This window comes from Saccostrea echinata, unplaced genomic scaffold, assembly GCF_033153115.1.
Source record: "Saccostrea echinata isolate AGI-Se365-2 ecotype Australia unplaced genomic scaffold, CSIRO_AGI_Sech_v1 ptg000014l, whole genome shotgun sequence".
In the NCBI taxonomy this organism is placed as follows: domain Eukaryota; kingdom Metazoa; phylum Mollusca; class Bivalvia; order Ostreida; family Ostreidae; genus Saccostrea; species Saccostrea echinata.
In genome coordinates, this window is record NW_026889763.1 from 20,275,033 (window position 1) to 20,297,391 (window position 22,359).

Below are 22,359 nucleotides of genomic sequence, written 5' to 3' on the forward strand. Positions count from 1 at the left end.
TTTTACAAATACAATATAAAGCATTGAATTTTAATGAATAAGTTTCATACCAATTGTTTGATGAAGTTTTTTAAATTGAATTTTGACTACGGATCTCTCCGTTTACTTTGTTACCTTTACCGTTTTTATTAATTTATTTGCAATGACTAAATGCCCGCACTGAATGCAAAAACTGCTCAAGGTTGATCGATCAATCTACCGATCGATCAAGAGAGAGAGGGGGGGGGGGCTTGTTTGAAACATAAGAGTGGCTCGTGTATTATTTGAAATATTTAATTGTATATACTCACACAACTTACAATATGATCCTGAACAAAGAAAGAAAATTAATGATGATTTCTATTTTTAAATTTCTGAACTTGAAGATCTGATAAATTAAACCAAAGTTCTTTCTTCTTGAATAGCTCGTCTAAGTGTGAATAAGAAAGACATATCTTTACCAGCTTATGAAACCTAGTACATTTTTCATATTTTGATTTGTCTTATGTACATGTATTTATTTAATTGAAATATATTGGAATTAACAAAGTCCAGAATTTATTTTAAAATCTTAGCTAAATCTCTTGGAGGGGTTTTATGTTAAGAAATAAAGCTATTCAATTGATGTTTCAATCTGATGATTATTTTGGCATAATACGAAATTTTAAAATCTTGCAAACAAGATTTTGATTACACGCTTATCATGTTGACACACAATACCGCAATTCAAATGACTATTTGCTTCTTTATATATATATATATATATATATATATATATATATAGGGGATGGTATAATTGTCTTCTGTGAACTGACTTTCATTTGCCGTGGTTCTATAAGCACTTGTAGCACAATTTTCTGACCCCGAATGTATAGTGTACAATCATGAATGCATAATATCATGACTATTTTCCTTTTAATTTAGATACCTGTTCAGGGCGTTGTGGGGCGGGTCATGACCCCAGTAAGACGTGTCAATGTAATACTCACTGTGTAACCTATGGAGATTGCTGTGCTGATTACCACACCCTCTGTACACAACGTAAGTTCAATCACCCGAATCTTGACAGATACACACCATTCACAATAATTATTGGTATTGACCAGATTGATAATTTTGATCAGCATGAATAGTTAATCATTTCATAGTCCGTTATGCATAAATTACCCAGGTTTCCACTGTCGTTGTTGTCCCGGACATATCCGACAAACTAGATAGTGATTCATGATATTTACATCTATTTGTGAAAATCATGATAATCAATAAAAATGTTTATGTAAAAAATGCTGTCCAATAGATTTAAATTACACCAGGCATTCCATATTTATTTCCATAGTCTCCATTCATCGACGTTAGACACAACATGCACATTACACAATTTAAATTTCACTTAGCGAAATTTATATTCAGTTTGTAAGTATTGATAGATCAGCGAACTTACTTTAAAAGAATTAATACAGAAAAAATAGTTGGAAATAGAAATATATACATATAACTGAAAAGGTCACAACATTACATTACCCTCTTTTTAGAGACTTGTACCGGAAGATGTAATGCCGCCCTAGACAACAGCAAACCCTGTCAATGTAACAGCGCATGCGTCAATTTTGGTGATTGTTGCCCAGACTATCAAACGTTGTGTGTTGGTAAGCTTTCCAGTGTTAAATAGTTCACCTTGATACAAGTACAAAGTGTGTCCCTTTTTCATGTTTTTAAAATTTGAAGAAGTGCTAAACATGGGGAGAAAAACAAATTATTGTAAACGTTTATCTTAATAGACATACCCACCAAGGTTTTGTGAAATAAGTGGTATGTTTGTGTACAACCACTTGGTTTTCTTTTCTCTTGATGAAATAGTACACAATTTATGTGATCGTATGCCATAAATATAATTGAGGTGAATATTTTCATGTCTAATAGACCTGACAATTTCAAATTAGTAACTAAATATGGTTTGTTTATTGAAATGCTGATATTCAAATTAGACTATCTTAAATGATAAAGTACAGTATGGCGAAAAAATGAGCAGTAACAAAATGGAAAGTAATTTATTCACGTCTATCTTTTGATACTTCTAATATTTTTAATCAATCTCGAGTTCTAGAGACTCAGTATAGCTATATAACAGATTCTATTTACCAATTTTATGAGACTTTTATTTTTTATTCAGACGGAAATACACCAGATATTACCTGTGACATCAGTTGCCTTGCCAAAAAGCTCTGGGACAATGACGTCAACAGGGTTCAAGTTTGGGAGTACGAAGTCAACCACCAGGGGCAGACAACTACAAGCAGTACATCAGATGAGGCCACTCAAAAGTAGGGTATCTAAATAACTTTGTGATAAGTCAGAAATATGGATATCTAAATAACATTGTAAGACATCAGAAATATGGATATCTAAATAACATTGTAAGAAGTCAGAAGTATGGATATCTAAATCACATTGTAAGACATCAGAAATATGGATATCTAAATCACATTGTAAGACATCAGAAATATGGATATCTAAATCACATTGTAAGACATCAGAAATATGGATATCTAAATAACATTGTAAGAAGTCAGAAATATGGATATCTAAATAACATTGTAAGAAGTCAGAAATATGGATATCTTAATAACATTGTAAGACATCAGAAATATGGATATCTAAATAACATTGTAAATAGTCAGAAGTAACGATATCTAAATAACATTGTAAGTGGTCAAAAGTATGGATACTAGTAACTTCATGTAAATAACAATGTAAGTAGTCACAGGTATGGATATATACATGTAAAAAATATTGTAGGTAGTCAGAAGTATGGATATCTACACAGAAAAAAAGTGGCTCGCATAAAAATTACATCATATTCGAATGAAATTCATTTGAATATTTAGCATGAGAAAGAGACGAAAAACAAGACACATGAAATCTATGCGAAAACTTCATGCAATTTTGACATAACTTTCAAATGAATTTTACATGAAGAGCATATCGCATAAATATCGTGCCAAAAAAATTCATATAAAAGTTCTAAAACAAATAACATGTATATAATTTTTACATGATTTTTGCATAATTTTCAAATTAAAAAAAATCACATAAATATCATGGAGCCACTTTTTCATGAGTAAATAAGATTGTAAAAAGTCAGAAAAATAGATTTGTAAATGAGATTTTAACAAATAAGTATAGGTTTCTAAATAGCATGGTAACAAATCAAGGTTTTGTTATCTAAAGAACAAGATAAGAAGTCACAAGGTTGGATATCTAAGTAAGTTATCATAGGTAAAAAGTATGGATATCTTTAATATGTTTTTGCAAAGACATTTTAAAATAAACGAGCAGTTATTATGTTTAAAAGTCCAAAGAAGCAATACAGATTGTGAGCAGAGCAAACACGCACCTCTGAAAACAACAGAGATGGTGTCAGGAGCCATGGAGAAGTTAACATCCCCTGTCAACCGGTCACACCCAGCCCCGGGATCATAAAACATCTTAAGTGTAAGTCAAAATCTTTATGTTTTACTAAGATGTTGTAGAAGTTCAAGTAGACCAAAATAAAAAATAAATTAATATTGTTTTACAAAAGTGTTGCTATCGGCAAATTTAGAAAATAATTCAATAATTAATAAGCATTTTACAGGCAATTGAAAATTTTGACTTCAGTGCAAATTAAGTCTGTGTAATGATTCTGTGGCCCATTCGTCTGTCATGAAGGGATGAACGGAGAAATCCAGACATCCGTAGTCTATATTCATTATCGAAATAATAATTTTACAATATATGTGAAAATCATCACAGTTTTTGTTAAGTATTTTATGGTTATAAAGAGGGGTAAAACAAAATTATACAATTCATGCATGAAAAAGTAAGGTAGATACCATGAAATGATTTCATAATTGTACAGATTCTAACACAATAATAATTATATTAAATAATATGTTGACGGTGCAACCGTTGGGGCGAGCGCATTGTTCACTTCATTTTAAGATCCTCCTCTTCAAACCGCACGAGACATTTGGAACGTCTAAACTGTGACGTCACATGACGTGGTATGTTAGCTGCATTTCCATAAACACAGTTTAAAAAGTGCAAATATTTAACAAAGAACGTTTAATCTACTATCTGCATGCAATAGCCATTAAATTAAGGTGAGTTTATTTTTTGTGAGATTTTAGTTGTTGTCACCGCGTGAACGAAGTTAGCAGCGAGAACAAGAAGCGATGCATTGTGGGTCAGAATTACTGCGGAAAAAAATTCTATTGAATGAATGTGCAGTAGTCCGAATTTTCTCTTCGCCCAGGCGTTGTCGTTAGAGCTCGCAATGATGAGCGGCGCTTCGCGCCGCTCGCTGCGCTCGGTTTTAAATGAAGTTTTAGCTTTTGCAATCTTCTTACAAGAAAAAAGTTATAAGAAATAATTATGTTTGACGCCATAAAAAAAAAGAATCAACTTCCAAAATAATCTGTTTTATGTTTTAGATTATTTACCTATCTTCAAGAAGAAGTCGTGTTCCAGAAGCCACGCAGGTATGTTAAGGCAGATCATATTTCGGCGAATTTAGACTTTTTTCGTAAAATGTAACAATGATAAATCGGAAAAGCCAAAGACAAAACATTTACTATTATTATCCATTGTATAGACGTCATTGAGTCTTAGGCTAAAAGTAGCACTCCACTACGACGTCATCACGTGACGTCTATAAATAGAAAAATTGCCTTAATGAAAAGGTGAAAAGTTCAGCACTACCCCGGAGATAATTCTTTTCTTTTAGTGAAAATAATTATGTAAAAACATCACTGGGCCATGAAAAGTGCTGCTAGAATCCTACTCTCCCGGCACAGAAAAAAATGTTCCAAAGTTTCGCATGAAACCTTACCAAAATTTTTACATTTTATACATACGATCATGGAATTGTTATCAATTCATGTTAACCATACGATTCTAGCAGCACTTTCCAAGTACTATTGAATGTAAGCTTTCGATACAAACACAAATTATGTTTCAAAGTATGCGATATAGTGTTGAACTTTTGCATCTTTGTTGTTATAGATCGACAGAGGAAAGGCTGATCGGGATTTCAAAGCACTGCCTGCGTTCATTATAAGAAAACATGATAAGAATATGTCAGCGTACCTGATTCTTAATCTTTAATTTCTTATGAATCACACATAACATTTACGGTATATGCTTTAAAACTCCCATTTCATATATTTGTTTACATGAATTCTCGTCACCTTTAATTTCACTCGGCAAATAGTTGATCAATAGTTATGACGTCATGGGTTTGGTATTTAACCCCCGTGCTAAATAATTAGCTACTTATACCACCCAAAAACGACAAGGTTTAGTTTATATTATGTTTTTAATGATTCCATCCATTTTTTGGACCTGAAATTAAACTTTAAATATAAATATTAAGAAATCATTGTTTCTAAAGTTCACGTCATACAGCTTACTATGACGTCATATTGTAAAGGCAAGTAGGATTTCTCTAGGTGTATCCTTAACGTTCTTTGTGCCGCGGGCCTATTTTGGGCCTATTTTCAAAAACTACGTTAAGTGCCATGGGCCTATTTTGGGCCTACTGTTAACTCATTACGTCACAGGTAAAACTGATTATGACGTTCCGTCATCATTCGGAGTTTCGCGCCATTTTGGCCTCTTGTTAAAGAAAACAATCAATCATTTTACCATTCTTTTACTGGAAAATTATCTGAAAGAAAAGGAATTTTAAATGGGTATTTCATTTGTCTTGATTTATTGGGAATTTTGTGATGCAAGTAAGCTTTATGCTATAGAAAACAAAGTCAACAAATCATCTGATTTCGGCATGAAACGTCAAGACGAAGTGATTATTTCTAGAATACATATTGGTCATTCAAAAATAACAAATGAATATTTACTCACTCGAGAATTGCAACCAGAATGTATATCATGCGAATGTCCGTTAACTATCAGTCATATTCTTTTGGAATGTACCGATTTTTCTCCTTCTCGAAGTAGACTTTTTAAAAATGTGCAAACGATGCATGAACTTTTTACAAATATAAATGTTTATACAATTTTAGAATTTTTACATGAAACTAATTTTACTGCAAAATTTAAAATGATATAACTTAAGAATTTTGTATATATATTTTACCTGTTTACATACTTTTAAATTTTTGAGTCCATCGGATGGGACGTTAAATGGTGCCCCGTGTCAAGGATAACAACCCCCATGGCACATAAAAGATCGTTTCTCTGGTTTTCGAAAAAGAGTAGGCTCACTGGGGCCGCCAGAGAAACCTAAAACTTCATAAATGGGCAAATACACTTAATTTAATCGCCGAAATATGGCTGAAATATTGCCGACTCGGCGTTAAACAATAATAATCAATCAATCAATCATTTGTCTTGATCTTTAGAAAATGTAAACAATGCATTCTGATTTGAAATTAAGCAATTTTATCAAGATTTTAAATCCTAGTCTGAACTATACAAGCAATCAAAGTTCCAATGGTAGAAAAAAAATATTTATCTTAATTAAACACGAGAATAATTTACCATCACCTACAAGAACTTAGTGTTTTGATCGTGAAAATACTAGTAATGCAATATCATATTGTAATTTTTGTAAATATTTTTTTTTTATCTTAAACCGGCATTGTATAGTATACAGTTTAACAATGTAACATTTAAGCCTTGAAGAGCCATTTGACCGATTTTAAAAAGTTTTAACCTCAGGAGCATAACAAAGAGTTTATTTTATACAGAGAAATGCAGTTTACAACAGATTACATGTCACATAATCAAAGAAATTCGGCAAAGATACAAGGAACTTTACAGATAAACCTTCTATTCTGGAATACATGTAGTCAGTGCATGACATCGCCAATTGCCGGAGAAGATTGCTTATGTCCATTGAGCAATTACGGCTCTTATTTCTGCAAGAAACAACTGTGACATAGAACCTCTGCATGTTTATATGTCCCCATCCAATTAATTCCATTCATTCTGTTTGTTCAAATGACCGATACAGGTTTCTTTTAGGCACGAATTATTGATTTTAACTGCCGGGGGGGGGGGGGGGGGTATTAGCTGGGTCATACTTTTTTCGCATGCTTCTCGTGATTAAATTAATGCAAGAATTGTGGTAGGTATTTACAATCAGAGGGTAGGCAAAATATCTTGTCGGTCGAAATTGGGGCAAGTACCACCCCCCACCCCAGGCAAATACCCCTAATATCTTGATTTCCTCTCAACGTAACTTAAACTAGTTGTAATATATTTCTTCATTTTCTAACAGCTGTGCGTGGCATTTCTAATGAATTAGATATGTCAATTAACGTTTCCCTTTGCTCAAATGTTCCTAACCGCTCCGTTGTAATTTTGAAAAATCATAATATACTTATATATACATAGTAACCTTGTCCGTTATTTATCAACCATGTTATTTCAGTTGTAGGATCGCACATTAAGTGATGCCGATCGGCAAAATGTTTGGCATGATCGTGTACTCTGTTTTAAAAATATATGAAAACTTTTATACTTTTTAAGGTCAATTTCTACTTACATGTACATGTAGACGCACATTGTAAGTTACATGTTGACGGAATATTTAGTTTTAACAAATGAAATGCTTCTTAATTTTTTAAGGACCTTGAAGGTGTTTATATATCTTGCACCAAATTCAAAGCACTGGCACTTGTTTCTGTATTTTTTTAACCCATAGCATAAAAATAACATTATTACACCATGGGTCAAAAAATTATTACAGAAACAAATGCCTGTGATTCAAGTCATAAACACTGTAGAAAAATGTTGTAATAAAATCACAATAAAGGACAAAATAAGTTTTAATAAATCAAAGTCTTTTCATTTGATTGACTCAAACAATCCACAGATTGCATCCGAGTTGCCGTTCAAGGGTGGTAAGGACGAAGAAAACTTACTATTGGAAGTAACGTACGTCTTATTCGGTGTATTACAGGTTATTATTTATAACACGATTACAAAATGTGACAGGAAAAAATCAACATATAAACGTTTGAACAAATATAAAATAATAATAATTTAAAACAATACAAGTGGTTCAGGGAAAGGTGTGAGTGTGCACAGACCCGTATAACGCGCGGGGGGGGGGGGTACCCCACTTATTTCTGAGTTAAATCTTTTAATATTAAATCTTTATTTGATGCTGCCCCACATCCTTTTTTTGCTGTAAGGTCAAGCACTGGCGAATTCAATGATTTTTTTAATGTGCACCAAAAAAAGTAAGAACCACCCCACCCCCAAACATACGACATAGGATTTTTGCGTTCAGAACAATGTTTTTTTTTTTTTTGGGGGGGGGGGGGGGGCTTGTCAGATTTTTTGTGAAGATCCCCTGACTTTCAAAACTATTGCTACGGGCCTGGTGCATGTGATAATATGTAAGGTCGATCTACGTTCAAAAATATGTATGAGGTGTACGAACCGAAATTAACCGTTTTCAAGTCCGATAGAATTTCCATGTTTAAGAACACACGTACTTTCACTGGTACATGTAGATCCCTAAAACTTATAAGTAGTTCTTTATGAATCACTGTGTTTCAATTACACTGCATTTGTATATTTTTTACTTTACTCGTGTTGCGATCATTATATTATGCAGTATATACTTGACCCACGGGTACTTGACGTTACATATTGTTCTTATTTAAAAAAAATATAACCCTCTACCTAATCTACTAAAAATATTATTTGAGCAAAAATTTTGTGTGTTCTGTAAATGTATTTTTTTTTTCGGAGAGGCCTGTCGTTGTAGAACTTGTTCTTTTATAATGTCTCTATTTTAACGATTTTCTGCAGAGGCGAAAAACCATTTATACCTAAGTTACCTACATTGTTTGTGACGTCACAGTTATGTTACATCATAGATTCAACGTAATAGAAAACTGTCACGGCACTGTACGTAATTTGAACTGAAAATATGTACGGCAGCAACCAACGGCAGAATGATGACGGAACGTCATAGTCATGCCGTTTTACTTGTGACGTAATGAGTTAACGGTAGGCCCAAAATAGGCCCTTGGCACTCAACGTAGTTTTTGAAAAAAGGCCCAAAATAGGCCCACGGCGCAACCTATCGAACATTTGTTGCTTTGTTGGACAACTACACACCAAGTACATCACAAACAGAGAGTCAAGGCAGTGCAGAATGGGTGGAAATTGACGCCTTCCTGGACGTTATACTATCAACAGATATCATGAACCATCTTTACAACTTTCTCGTGGAACATGGTATGTAATTATTAAACTAAAAAATTGTGAAATTTATTTCTAAGGATGGTTGACATGAGACGAATGGAATTTTGATCAACCTCACTACCAGTTACTTTACTCAAAATATCTTATACAGGTCTTGTCCACAATAAGAGAGTTAACTTGACTGCATGAAGTGTTTGTTGTAAAATAATAATGCCATAATTGTTCTGGTTTTAACTGAGTTAAAATATGGTTGTTGCAACTTAATCTAGTTTGAACGAGGTTATCAACATTAACCTTACAGTCAGAGAAACTCAAAACTCACAAAATGTCTTTCAAGATGTGAAACAGTATTTCAATGTTATTTTTTTCTGAAAGCTGAGTTTCCTTAGATTTTCGTTGTTGCCATTCTTATATATATATATATATATATATATATATATATATATATATATATATATATATATATATATATATATATATATATATGATTGCGCCCATGACAATTAAAAGGGCCTTATGGCAATTTTGCTAAAACAGAGAAATAACGTCATAAAGATATGACGTTGCAGACGGTGAGCGTCGACGCAGATTTTTTTATCCACGTGTTTTACGTTTTGACACGTCTAGCTCACTTTTGTCGTTGTTCTCAACATTGATATAATTTATTTTCATTTATATCTTTAATTCACGTCTTGATCTTCTAGTCCACTGATATTAATTAAAATAATTTTATTCGAGACCCGTTTCTTTACTACATGTTATTGTACCTTTATACGTCTCTGATCTGGGCTATGCATTTCCTTACTCCTACAAGTAAGAGCCTCGGTTAACGTCCCTACGCTCGTTATATACCTCGGCGACAAGTCAAAAGTATCTCGCCGTGAACCTCTAGCATGCTGGAGTATGCATTTCCTATACATGTATAGAAGCTTCAGACAAGGTGATTTTCTGGATAATTGAATATGGATGAACGAAAGCGATTTTGATATATAGACAAATTGAAGTTATTTGTTAGACACGGGTATATTATCAAAATATTGCAGAGAAAATCGTTTTCCTGTATAAGATCCGCCCCACCATTCTCAACACATCGATCATGTAAACATTGAAGCATTGGTATCTACATCGTGCATAAATTTTTGTTGTAAAATGCTTTAATTGCCAAAAATTTGAAACTTATCACACTTCTTCCAACAGAAAAGAAAAGTATTCTTGTAAGTTTCCACAAACCTAGCAAAAGTACGAACGAATGACAGACGTGATATTATTTTTAAGAACTATAAATAAAAACAAGAGAGGTAACTCGGACAAGCGAGATACTAGAGAGGTACCAGAGAGGGACTTTATTTTTTTAAACACCATTCAGAATCAACATACTCATACAAATTTGCTCCCGTAGTATAAAAAATATTTTTAAAAATCTTACTTATCATGAGTTAAAAAAAAAACGTTTTAAATGTAAGTATTATATTTATATTTTCTTTAAAAGTATCTTTGAACTAGCTCGTTGAACTAGCTGCTGTCAAAGTGAAAGAGAAAAAAAAATAGAATAAAAAATAGAAGCTGCATTGAACCAGACTTTCATTTATTTTTTAAATCTGTTATATGTGCATCTATTTATTTTAACATGAAATTATTTTTCTAAATAACTTGAATTTTAATTTTTTTTTCGGTAATAATGATAATAAATTTAAATAAAATAAAATGAAATTAAAAAAAAATTGTTTCGTCTTATTTTTGTTGTTGCCACTTCCGATGTAAATACTTGAAAACAAACAAAACTACCGAAGGAAATAAAATTGTTCTAATTGTTCTAGCTTAAAAAAAGTTTACATGTATGTATACCTGATGTGTGTGTGAGAGAGGGAGAGAGAAAGAGAGAGAGAGAGAGATGTTACATTAAATCCAGTTTATTAATACAATGTGAAATGTGAAACTTTAATGAAAAGGCGAATTTTCAAAAACACAACAATATCGTATTATGAAAAGAAATCTCTATCTCTTTTTTTTCTTTTGCTGTCTATTTATTTTCAGTAACTCGAAAATATAACATTTTGGTGTGCATAAAAAAGTTCAAAGGTTTTAGCTTTATCTGCAGTTTTTAGTCACTTAAAAGTCAAATATATGTAATCCTTGTCATTCATAGAATCTCAGCATTGTATGTCATTACAGTTCTATTATCAATCTAAAACTCGTTTTCTTATTGAAATAATAATCTCAGTTATCGGTTTAGTATGATATTGCTTAACTTGCCGTTTAATTATGTAAACGGACTGATTTTGTTATTTGGATTTATTGAAATAAATCTTGTTAAAATCAAATTGTATTTAAACATGCATTGTACAAATTAAATGCTAAAAATATACTGCACAAAAGACTAAGAATATGTTTGCAAGTTTTTATTTTTGTGGCAGTGCAGGAGACCGGGGAAGAGGGACAGGGTCATTTTATATTACCGGGACCTAACTACTGTACAGTGTATCTGTAAAGCTTTACAAGGATAAGCATATACAAGTCTCTGGCATGGGGCCAGAATGGAATACTTCATATACAATAACATTAGAATTTCATACGATAAAGAAGCCGCGAGAAATGGGGGGGGGGGGGTCTACACACACCATCACATAACAATATTTACATGTACCTAAATGTGTGCCACATCGTAAAAAATTGTCATTTAAAAACTCAGCCAGTCAAGGAATATTATGAACCAGTCGCATTTAACTGACTGGATATATAAAACTTTCAATTAATTTTTACACCCCCCCCCCCCCAGCCGAAAAAATCTATTAATTAATCTGCATATCATTGATTCATAACGACAACATATATATAATTATTTATGATTCATTTCTTAGAAAAATCTATTTGATATTAATTTTAAAAAATGACATATTGATTTCATTCAAAGTTTGGATAAAATTTGTTGAAATTATAATAAAATACCCGATATCTATTAATACCCAGTTTATACATGTTCTTCTAAAACCATTTAATTTTACAAAATCAAACAAAATCGTTATTCTAGGACACAATTTTTCTCATGATTAACTAGATTTGATAGCAGTTAAGTTTCCAGTTCCAGGCATGTGGAGCTCATGATCGCTGTTTGTTTTGAAAATGACCCTGCTCATATACATGTACGTAAGGAGAGAGTTCAAGGTGCAAAAATAAATTGAGGAATTATTTCAATATTATTTCAAACCTAACCAAATGACCTATTTGGAGGTTATGGGGTTGGTGGTGGGAAGGCATCCCCCCTGCACACCTAAAATTTTAAAAATACGGCAACCCTCGTATTGCATGTTTCTGTCATTTAACATTTAACCCCCCACCCCCACCCCACCCCCATCCAACTACTGGTCATCCTGGATCTGCTCCTTTCATTTATGCATGTGAATTATTCTTCATCCATTTGTTTATAATTTATCAACCTGCTTACTTAAAATTATTTATTCAAAAATTTTCCTTGCTGTGACTGAAAAAATGTGTATCATTTCAATTTAAAAAAAAAGAAGTTTTGTTACCACATGCGGGCAGAAGTCTTTCTGATTTTCTGTTTGAAATTTTTTTTATCGAATATTGCTTAACATGCAGTGTATCAACTTAATGTCCTTAAATTGTTGTACAGCGTATACGGTAACTCACTACATTTCATAAATTTTCTGTCTAATTATATTTAGAAAACAAAAACAGAAAAAAAACAACAAATTTTCACTACCCAGCAGCATCTATTTTATTGTTGTTCCCGAGAATTTTTTTGAAATATTTTTTAACTTCACATTTTGAAAGAGATATCGTTTATACTAGATTCAACCCCCCCCCCACCCCCCCACCCCCCCAAAAAAATGACATCTTGTCCTATCATCGAAAGCCATGCTTAAAATGAGATGATTTTCGAAAGAATTCTGCAAGTTTCTCAAAAAATTATTACATGAGATAAATACTTTGGTTTTGAGAGAATAAATTGATATTGAACAGAAGCCGCTTGCTTCTCCAATCTCGGGTTTTCCTGACATTCCAGCATAGTGAAATGTAAAACAAACAAACGAAAACCACTAATAATTCTATACACCACTGCATGATGGATAATAGTTAATACAACCATTTATTATCATATTATACAATTATTAAAAGAGACAATGACTCAAAAATGGTTCTGGAAATGCTCAATAACATATATTTACTACCGTAATAACATTACAATGCAAAGTGAAAGTCATGTTCACTCTGAAAACTTTTGACGTTGCTGCGAAAGTAACATGACGTCATTGTTTACCTGTAAAAGTATCATTGATATAAATGAAGAAAAAACCTACTTAGAGTTGACGTAGGGCCATAAAAATTCAGATTTGGCAACTTCTTACCTTGCTCTATTAATATCCACGAAAAACTTAAAATGTGTAAAAATTGCCATAAGGGCCCTTTTCCCATGGGCGCAATCATATATATATATATATAGGGTTAATCAGGCATATATGCATGATATTTAGCAAGGTACCGGATTGCATTTAAGCTGGATTCTGCCAAAGGCGCTTAATAGAACACACAGTCAAACGTAAAACGTTTGCAGTCAATTGAATTAAATTTGGTTCAAATTTAAAATAATGATTTTTTTTATGAAATTTCATGATCAAGAACTTATATATAGATTTTTTTTTATATTTTTGAATAAATTGAATTTATTGTATTTCGCTTAGGTTTAATGTACATAGATTATACTTCGAATACTACGTGTGATTTCTTTTAATTTATAAGGTCACGTGACGGATGTTGCTTCCTACAGAGAAGTACTAAAGGAGCTGTGGTTTAACCTGTACGCCAGATCCAGCCGTGGACCAATCAACAGTAGCGGATTTGAACACGTGATGGTTGGAGAAACTTCATCAAAAGTTTCCGGTTTTCATAATTGGATTCAGTTTTATTTAGAAGAAAAGAAATTTGCTATTAACTACCAAGGCTGGGTGTCTAAAAATCAGGTGAATACAAAAGTCAATTTAGGGACTACGATTAAGAGAGAGATTACGGATAGGATTTTTGAAGTCCCAGATTATTGTGTTTAGAGTCTAATCTTTGATTTTTGATGGATAGTATATTTTTGTGTATGTTTTTCAGCCTCTTAATATTGTCGCTGCGAGATTTACTTGGAAAGGACTATCTAAAGCCAAAGGATCGTTCTTTGTTGGTGTAAGTCCGGAGTTTGACATCGCAATCTACACCGCATGCACACTGACCCGGCCAAATGCTAGCTGTTCTCTCACCATGGCGGGAAACTCACTTCAAATCCAGACGTACGACGTAGGACATAAAACTGGATTACAAGTGGGGACCGCCTATCCAAACATTTAAATGGCTTTAAATATAGATAAACCAAATTAAATCAGTTTACGTGATTTCATCACTCTTAAATTTAAAGATTGATACGGAATTAAAAGAAATTGAAAACACAACTCGATTTTAATAACATTAATATTCAAATTAAATTTGTAGATGGGGTCCCTTAAGCGATTGATAAAAGATTCTTGGATGTTAAGGATATTGAATTTCGAAATTTCATAAGAATCCTTACAAACAAAGATACATAACGGGTCCCAATATATAATCTAACAAGCCTCTTTCTTTACTCCTCACTAAAATATAAGCAGCATGAAGGAGAAACTTCAGGAGGACTGTGCAACAATATATTCGAGAAGTGGTGTAAATCAGATGTGGATACTTTAAAATTCCAAGGAACTTTTGGAAAATTTGAAATCAAAAAATTTTACCAAAATCACTAACATAAATACTTTTCTACTCTGTATACAATCATTCCCCACGATAAATTAAAGTCCAGGCTTTTTGACATCATTGACAGCTGCTTTTTCAATAAAATGGAAATCGTAAATTTACTTACCTTGTCATTGGTTATTTGCAAAATTCTTTTATTAAAAAAACATTCTGATTGTACACGCAAGTACTTTGAAGTTGATATTAAAAAGATTCTTGAGTTTCTGATTTAAATATCTTTGTGGTTTTTGGAGACCAGGTCCTCCAACAATCTGTTGGAATTTCCATGGGTACCAATTGCGCCCTGTTTTTAGCAGACCTATTAAGATTTTGAATAAATTCTACTTCATTCATATGAAGCAGAATTTATTCAAAATCTCATCGGTCATTCTACAAAAACATGACCAATTAAGATTTTTTATGTCGCTTACAAATTTACCGCTGTAATATCTAAACTATAAATTTAAAGATCGATTTCAACTCTAAGACTTAACATACACACGCGGTTTTGTAAATATTTACCGATATATATGCAGTTACAGTTTTGATATGAACATAATGTAATGTTGAAAAACGTATTCCACTGCAAATCTTAATGTCGCTTCATTTATTTACAAATTTCAAGATGAAATTTTCAGTCGTAAAAGAGTTCCGAATAGATTGTAATGAATGTTAAAGAAAGTTTTTATATATATAAAGAAATCAAACCACTTCTCGCAAAGAAATGCATGGATTTTCTTTAATGCGAAATTATAGCATGTCACTAAAAATCGATTAACTTCCGTAACGATTTTGTTTTAAGTTTCACGCACAGAATGGAGATTTCAAATAGAACTGAAACTTATCTGAAAGTGACCACGGAACCAAATATCATCGTTTCTAGTTGCGAGTCAGCTATTTATACGATTATATTTTCGACATAACAAAATAAATTAGACAAAAAACAGTTGTCTGTCTTAAAAATTAACTTCCGGTATAAAGATTTTTATCATTTTGGGAGCGAACTGCTTCATACTTTTGTTTAATATCCTAAAACAAACCTTAATTATAACTATTGCCGAGAATTTTAACTTTTATTGATGGGAATTAACTTCCGTAACGATTAACTTCCGTAACGATATTTTTCCCGAAATTTTAACTTAATTTCGGATTCATGCGAGACTTCCTGAATCATAGCGTCGCGTTATATACTGAACGTCAGAAACGAAAAATCGGTCAATATCAGCTTTATTTAAAAAATAATAAGACTTGTTCAAGCATTAACTTCCGTAACATTACCTTAAAATCAATGGTATATTAAAATTGTTGTAAAAAGTTAAAGATACTAGATTTGTGGTCAATTCTTTTTTTTTCAAGTTCACTGATATGTCCTTTAGAGAATTATGATGTTCATTTTGCTATTTGAAACAATTATTTTTTCATGTTTTATGCAATCAATGAATTGGTCCATTTATCGTAGAATGACTGTTATACATGAGAAAAAGAAATCTCTTGCTGTGGCCTTCAACTCGACACTTAGGTATATCGACGACGTATTATCAATTAACAAAAGTTATTTCCATTCATATGTCGACACGATATATCCCGGTGAGCTTGAAATAAAAGATGCAACAGAGTCTGACACATCTGTTTAATATTTGGATATTTTACTAGAAAAGACGTTAATGGTAATTAAACAACAATGCTGTATGATAAACGTGATGACTTTAACATTTCAATCGTCAACTTAATTCCCTTACCTATACAGCAATATACCTTCATCACCTGCATATGGGGTATATATCTCTCAGTTGTTTTGATACGCAAGAGCATGCTCTACGTATGAACAGTTTCTAAAACGAGGTAAGTTATTGACAAACAAGTTGATGAAACAAGAAGATGAACCACACTAGCAGTGAATAGGAAACTTCAGGAGTACCGTACTACAATATATTCGAGATGTGGTGTAAAGCAGATGTGGATATTTAAAAATTCCAAGAAAATTTTAGAAAATTTGAAATCACAAAAATATACAAAATTCAAAACATTAACACTTACGACTTTTTAAAACTTTAAACAACTATTCCCCCATGATAAATTAAAGTCCAGGCTTTTTGACATCATTGACAGCTCCGTTTTCATTTAAAATGGAACTCGTCAATGGTCATTTGCAAAATTATCTTGTTGAAAAAAAATTAATAGTACACACACAAGTACTCTGAAATTTTCAAATTGATATCAAAAACATACTTGCATTTCTGATTGACAATGTTTATGTACTTTTTGGAGATCAGGTCTTCCAACAATTTGGAAATTCCCATGGGTACCAAATGCGCCCCGTTATTATCAGAATAAAATTTATTCATTTAAAGCAGAATTTATTCAAAAACTGATACATGAGAAGAAAATGTTTGGTCTTCAACTCGACATTTCGATATATTGACGACGTATTATCAATTAACAAAAGTTATTTCCACCCATATGTCGGCTCGATATATCCTAGTGAACTTGAAATAAAAAATGCCACAATCTGACACATCACATTTGTTTCAAATTTAGATATTTTACTACAAAAAGAAGTTCATGGAAACCTAACATCAATACTTCATGAAAAACGTGATAACTTCAACGTTTCTATCTTCAACTTCCCTTATTGATGTACCAATATACTATTATCAACTGCATACAGAGTATATCTCCAAGCTGATTCGATACACAGGAGCATGTTCTACATCGGAACTTTTTTCTAAAACAAGACAAGCTATTGACAAACAAGTAAATTAAACAAGGATATCACCTGCCTCGTTTAAAGTCATCATTTCGCAAGTTCCATTGGCGATACAATGACCATGTCAGGAAAAAAAAATTCATCATATCATTTAGGAAAATGCTAACTGGCGTTTTTCATAATAATTGTTAGGTCAGTTTTTATACAAAGAATCGTCTACAGATTTTTTTTTTCCGTTTTCTTGATCATGACAAGGAAGACATGGCGAGTGAGACCGGTCCACAGAGGATGTTTACTCCTCTATGACACCTGATCCCACCAAATGTTTAGAGGTCTGTATTTGCTCTGCTCCCGATTTGTACTGTTTGGTTAAATTTTGAGCTTGGTTACTGTTCGTTTACTCCATGTTCCATTTGAACCACTGAACATGTATCTCTGCTGGTGGACAGTCTGTCCCCGAGGATACTTGTCGTTCGGTACTTATTCATTCATGCGTAGTACACAAGCTTTTACAAGTTATTCTTACTGGACAAATTAAAGCTTCTAAACCAAAACCTAAGACAACCTGAATTGCCAGTCTTCTAATGTTATCTATTAAACAGGACGCGCCCTTTGTAGTTTTATCTATGTTAGTGAAACCAAAAGTTAACTTAATAAAAGAATATTGGGGCAAAGATTTCAAAATAACAACGAGGTTCAGTAGCTTCTATACAAGTACTTTAATTTACCTGACCATTCTATTTCATCAATGAAAGTTAGAATTCCAGAAAACACTTGTCATCATACTAATAGCCATCACTGAGAACACTTTTCCGTAGACAAAGAGAAGAATACTGGATTAGAAAACTAGGCAAGGCCTTTCCATATATAGCAATTACAATGTCGATAGTGTTTAGGTTCAAAGTACCTGTATGTTAATATGATGGGACTTTTTAACAGTACTCATTATAAGCTAGAGGTAAGCGTAGCCATGAACATCGGTCTTACAATAAACCTATTAATTAATTAATTACTATCCTATTTAGATAAACAGGTCATCAACAAATTCGCTCCAATTAAACTTGACTCTGTCACTTTGAAAATTTTAAATACGTTTTTGAAGAAGTCAAGGAATTTACGTATTTAGATTCTTTGACACCAGAATATAAGCTCAGATCTGTGATTTTGGATATTGCTTTTTTAAATAGCCACGTCTTACGGAAAGAAATATACTGCTGCAACAAAATGTTTGTTCCTTTAACTTCAATATGCCAATAAAGGAGTTGAAGCAGTTAATATAAGTCATATTCTTGATCACAGTAGGATTTTGTATTCCATCATACGTTAAGTTCAAGTCCAAATATTGTATTTCTAACAAAAATGCATCGACTATTGCTTCCGGACTTACCACTTTTTAAAAGACCACAATCTAGGGAACCCCAATATCTTTCAATGAAATATGTGGAGATAACGAACAGTATTCGAGCTCAAAAGACCATTAAACATTGCAAAATAAGAGCAGAGCAAACACGGACCTTTAAGACATCGGAGGTGGGATCAGGTGCCATGGAGGAGTGAGCATCCCCTGCCGACCGATCACACCCGCCGTGTGCTTTTTGTCATGATCGGGAAATAACGGGAAAATCCGTCGACAATTCAGTGTGTAAATAATGGCCTAACAATTAGTATGAAAAAAGTCAATCAGCATTTGACTTAATGATAGATTGTATTTGCTGACAAGGTCATTGTATCGACCATAGGACTTACGAAATGATGACTTTAAACGAGACTGCTGATATTCTTGTTTCATCAACTTGTTTGTCAAAAACTTACTTCGTTTTAGAAATTGTTCATACGTAGAGCATGCTCTTGTGTATCGAATCAACTGAGAGATATAACCCCGTATGCAGGTGATAAGGGTGATTGCTGCATAGGTAAGGGAAGATGACGATTGAAAAGTTAAAGTCATCACGTTTATTAGATTACCATTAACGTCTATTTCTAATAAAATATCCAAATATGAAACAGACGTGTCAGACTATGTGGAATCTTTTATCTCAAGCTCACCGGGATATATCGTATCGACATAAAAATGGAAATAACCATTTTTAATTGACAATACGTCGTCGATATAGCTAAATGTCGAGTTGAAGGCCACAGCAAGTGGCGTCTTAATTTCATAAATATTATGTATTCCGTGCAAGATTACGCCGGACGATAGGCCAAACATAAAAAAAAAACTTTGACACTTTGTGAGAATATAGATTAGAATACTAGATAGGTTTTGAAATTTCGCATTAAGCGATTGAGGGGCAATGTGAAAATCATCTCTGTCTTCAATAATTTAGGAGTTAAAAAGGAATAAGTTTACACGATCAATATGAACTGGTCCCAGCCGACAAAGCAGGTAACAACATTGTCTTTGTTTGTAAGGCTCATTATTCTAATTGTATTTTAAAAGAACTGGGATTTAATTCTGCAAGTGTTCTCCCAAATTATATCCATAGCTCTCTTTCTAAGGAAGAAATTCTTCAAAATCATGTCAGTTTTAAATATTTTTAATATTCCCAACAATCAGATTGAATCTATATTACCATATGTATATTGAATTCCTAAACTACATAAAAATTCTTACAAAGATACATACAGCTGGTTTTGTTAAATGTTCTACCAGGCCTATTTCTAAATGAGAAACTTTATGAGTATTGTACAATACATCCGAGAAACAGTCTAAATCAAATGTTGATACTTAAATCCTATAAACTTTTAGAAAATTTTAAATCACAAAATTTTACCAAACTTAAAAACATCAATACGTAATACTACGTACAACTTTTTAACATGTTTTACAACTATTTCACACGACAAATTAAAATCTAAGCTTTTTGATATCATACATGACTGCTTTTTCAATAAAAAAAAAAAAAGGAACTCGTAAATTTACTTACCGTGCCATTGGTCATTTGCAAAATTATTTGTTTAAAAACATTTTGATTGTACAAACAACATGCACAAGTTCTCAAATGTTAATATTAAAAAGGATGCTTGAGTTTCTGATTAACAATATCTATGTAGTATTTTGGGAATCAAGTCTTCCAACAATCTGTTGGAATCCACAAAACTAACAACTGACCTATTTTTGTATTTATACGAAGCAGAATTTTTCACAACTTTCTACATGAAAAAAGTATATATTCATTTTCATTCAAACATTTATTTGATATATCCCTTTGATCTCCAAATAAAAGAAACCACGAGTCTGATTCATCTGTTTCATATTGGATACCGGTATTTTACTAAAATATTTAATGGCAACCTAAGACAAAAATATGGTACAGGTGATGACTTCAACGTTTATTGCAATACACTATAATCATCTGCATATGGAGTTTCTTTCTCGAAGTTGATTCGATACGCAAGAGTATGCTCTACATTGGATCCATTTCTAAAACGAGGCAATTACTGAAAGAGTCTTCATATCTTGACTTGATATATCCCATTGAACTATGAAGTTTGGTGAAAATATTATATAAATATTGCATGTAGTTGAGTGTAACATTGAAAATTTTCACCCCAAGAAAACCATTGTCAACCGAGGCGCAGCCGAGGTTGACAATGGTTTTCTTGGGGTGAAAATTTTCAATGTTACACTCAACTACATGCAATATTTATTATATTATACTGAATGTTTTATACAAATACATATAACAGTGATCCTTGCGCGCATAAATTTTGCGCAGTCACTATTTTTTGGAATATCACCCGTCGTCAAGCAATGTTGACTGTTGCTACGCTAGAGGGTGTGGCTTCATCATTCAGCGGGTAATAGTGTTTTTTAACAAATGTTTCTCGACGAATCAGATTCAACTAATTTACATGAAAGTATAATATATTGAATTAGTTTTGTTAAACATGAGATTTATACACAATAAATAGTAAAATCAAAGGACATTAAGAAGGTTATGGTAAAACTGAAACTGGGCACATATAATAAATCAGTTTATTACATTTTTCAACAGTGAAATACTGTGATTTATTTATTGAATAAAAGTGATATTCTCTCACAGTGTGAAAGGATATCAAGTAAGTAAAAAATTTCTGGTCTATCAATAAGATAGAGATAGTAACTAACCACCTTGATAGAGCTAAAACTGCACATTTTTTCCCAAATATGTTGCTAAAATCCATGCTATGTAATGTTTTCAATCTCACAACAGCTAAGCTATGACGTCTCAACCGCTCAACTATGACGTCAAGCCTATGACACTGGTTTAAGAAAAGACAGAGGCAAAGGGAATATCAAAGAAAATGAAATAAACAGAAAAGTCAATGTTTTGTAGATGAATATGGAATTTATTTCACTCGTGAGACAGGATTTTTTAATATTTTCACTCGTGCTTCGCACTCGTGAAAATATAAAAAAAATCCTGTCCCACTCGTGAAATAAATTCCATATTCATCTACAAAACATTGAATATCCTCTATGTATCATGTTAATTTCCGCGAATTATATATCACTGCATAAGCTTACATAAAAATATCTTGAACAGTTTCTTTGAAACTAAGTTAAATGCAAATTTAACAAAAGTATTGTCAAGGTCAAAGGAAAAGTCAAAATAATTTTTTTGATGCAGTATAATACCACTCACCAAAAAACACAGCAAATGAAGTTCGATAAAAATATCTTGAATTGCATGTTTCTT

General features: G+C 32.4%; 2 protein-coding genes across 2 annotated transcripts in view; one reads left to right on the top strand and one right to left on the bottom strand.

The window, feature by feature from the left end:
* LOC133186914 (uncharacterized) overlaps nucleotides 1-22,359 on the bottom strand; it is a 492,852-nt gene that overhangs the window by 390,117 nt on the left and 80,376 nt on the right. The gene's annotated exons all lie outside the window — the stretch shown is intronic.
* LOC133186580 (uridylate-specific endoribonuclease D-like) lies at nucleotides 2,001-14,553 on the top strand. The gene is made up of 6 exons (XM_061321809.1): nucleotides 2,001-2,022; nucleotides 2,150-2,300; nucleotides 4,472-4,499; nucleotides 9,066-9,237; nucleotides 13,963-14,183; nucleotides 14,320-14,553. The coding sequence occupies exons 1-6, from the start codon at nucleotides 2,001-2,003 to the stop codon at nucleotides 14,551-14,553; spliced, it is 828 nt and encodes a 275-aa protein (XP_061177793.1).